The sequence below is a fragment of the Scylla paramamosain genome, chromosome 1 (genome assembly GCF_035594125.1).
Source record: "Scylla paramamosain isolate STU-SP2022 chromosome 1, ASM3559412v1, whole genome shotgun sequence".
Classification (NCBI taxonomy): domain Eukaryota; kingdom Metazoa; phylum Arthropoda; class Malacostraca; order Decapoda; family Portunidae; genus Scylla; species Scylla paramamosain.
Window position 1 is genome coordinate 40,945,193 of NC_087151.1, and position 2,500 is coordinate 40,947,692.

The 2,500-nt window shown below is 43.6% G+C and overlaps 1 protein-coding gene across 10 annotated transcripts in view; it reads right to left on the reverse strand.

Moving 5' to 3' along the window:
* Positions 1-2,500, reverse strand: part of LOC135105620 (uncharacterized) — a 118,549-nt gene that overhangs the window by 99,400 nt on the left and 16,649 nt on the right. For 6 of the 10 annotated variants that reach the window (XM_064013956.1, XM_064014015.1, XM_064013982.1 and 3 more), the window contains exons 3-4: positions 2,188-2,315; positions 1,253-1,273 (exon numbers count right to left, since the gene is read on the reverse strand). In XM_064013956.1, the coding sequence (XP_063870026.1) occupies positions 1,253-1,273; positions 2,188-2,315 (149 nt within the window). The remainder of the gene's footprint in view (positions 1-1,252; positions 1,274-2,187; positions 2,316-2,500) is intronic. The other 4 variants (XM_064014020.1, XM_064013998.1, XM_064014006.1 and 1 more) reach the window with 1 other exon arrangement.

Consider the following 2,500-nt stretch of genomic DNA (forward strand, 5'->3'; position numbering starts at 1 on the left):
GAGAGAGGAAAAAGCTGGTTCTCAAAATAAAATGGCAGAAAAGTGTAAGAGACTGATTGTTAGTGTTCTAAACCATCAGGGGGCACTGAAAGAAGACTAACCAAATTCATGACTGGGTGTTGATGGGTGGGAATAGGTAATGGGGAATGGGCATGTGTTATACAGGGACTGCCACGTGTAGGCCTGATGGCTTCTTGCAGCATCCCTTGCTTTATCATGTTCTTACTTCACTCCCCTCTCCTTCCCTTCACTCTCTTCTTCCCCCTCTCCCACCCCTCTCTTCCCTCCCTCTATTACCCCATCGTCTCATCTGCACGTGTCACCCCTTCTCCTTTTTCTATCCCCCTTCCCGCTTTCCTCCCTCCCTGCCTCGCTTCAATGCCCCTCCACTAACTCACCCTCTGACGTCACTACCTGCCCTTACCTTTCCCTCAGGTGAACACAGGTGCAGAGGCTCACCACGCATGCAGGTGCTGGCCATGACGAGGAGGAGGAGGAGGAGGAGGAGGAGGAGGAGGAGGAGGAGGAGGAGGAAGGAAAGGAAGAAAGGAGAAGAAAACAAACGAGATTAAAAGAAACGAATAAAGAGCGGGAAGAATGGGGAAGAAGAAGAAGAAGAAGAAGAAGAAGAAGAAGAAGAAGAAGAAGAAGAAGAAGAAGAAGAAGAAGAAGAAGAAGAAGAAGAAGACAACCAGTATATACAGCACCACCACCACCACCACCACCACTACGACTAAATACAACACCAACAACAACAACAACAACAACAACAACAAATACAACAAAAAATACTCTCACTATTCACACTAAAAAAAAAAAAAATACAGCACACGAAGCAGGAGGAGGAGGAGGAGGAGGAGGAGGAGGAGGAGGAGGAGGATGAGAAGGAGGAGGAGGAGGAGGAGGAGGAGGAGGAGGAGGAGGAGGAGGAGGAGAAGAAGAAAATATGAGATCATGAGAAAGGAAGGTGTGTGTGTGTGTGTGTGTGTGTGTGTGTGTGTGTGTGTGTGTGTGTGTGTGTGTGTGTGTGTGTGTGTGTGTGTGTGTGTGTGTGTGTGTGTGTGTGTGTGTGTGTGTGTGTGTGTGTGTGTGTGTGTGTAAGAGTCAGACTAAAGTATTTGTGGTTTTGTGTGAAATTATTAAAGCATGTCAACTTCAGAGAGAGAGAGAGAGAGAGAGAGAGAGAGAGAGAGAGAGAGAGAGAGAGAGAGAGAGAGAGAGAGAGAGAGAGAGAGAGAGAATCACCACCCACCTCATGTCCAGAATCTGTCCGCTGCATGCAAAAAAGACAGAAAAGAACCGTATTAGGAAAGAAAGACACACACACACACACACACACACACACACACACACACACACACACACACACACACACACACACACACACAATGGAGGTCTCTCAGGCAGCATCATTCTCATCAGGACACCCTATACTCTTCACTATCTTTTATCTCACTATTGACTTCCTGACATATTACAGACAGATAGATAGATTATATATAGAATACTGATAGATACATAGATAATAATAGATAGATAAACGAACAATCAACTGACGATACATTACAAAATACATCATCCATTCATTCATTCATTCATTTATTCATTCATTCATTTTGCAAGTTGTATACATAACATAATTAAAATTGTGTTCATGTAACTTTAATTACTGAACATTAAAAAAAAGTCAGACAGTATTAAATATCTGAGTGGTAAATTTGTTTTAGTTTTTTTTATCAATTTTTTTTTGTCGCGAAAAAAAAGTAAAATAAAAAAATATATGAACTGTGATATGCGTGGTGTGTGTGTGTGTGTGTGTGTGTGTGTGTGTGTGTGTGTGTGTGTGTGTGTGTGTGTGTGTGTGTGTGTGTGTGTGTGTGTGTGTGTCCCTTACTGACTTAATCTTGAAGTTCAGACTAATAAAAAAGAAAGAAATAATCATAAAAAAGAGACATTTAATTGTATATACATAATATGTGTTTTATGTACGTCTTCTTTACCCTATAATAGTAAATGAATAAATAAATAAATACATAAACAGAAAAACTAACGAAAAATATATTGGTCAGTTGGTGATAAAGGCTTGCAAATACACTCTCACTCTCACACTCTCTCTCTCTCTCTCTCTCTCTCTCTCTCTCTCTCTCTCTCTCTCTCTCTCTCTCTCTCTCTCTCTCTGTCACCTACCTTGAAGCCACGGGAGCGCTTGCAGCAGGCACAGGCCAGCAGGGTGGTGACGGAGGTGAGCAGGGCCGCCACGCCCAGACCCGCCTCCACGTACTGCCGCCCACTCCACGCCCGCTCCCCGCCGCTCCCTGCAACGCCCACACACCCAGCGAGTCAGTTACCGGAGTAGAGAAACAGATGGACAAAGTTAACACTCCCATTTAAGTAAACTAACACAATTATTAGATAGATGCATGGATGGACAGAACGAGAGATACCTGAGACTGACAAATGCACAGGTAGCGCGTGAGTTACCTGTGTAGATAAACAGTTG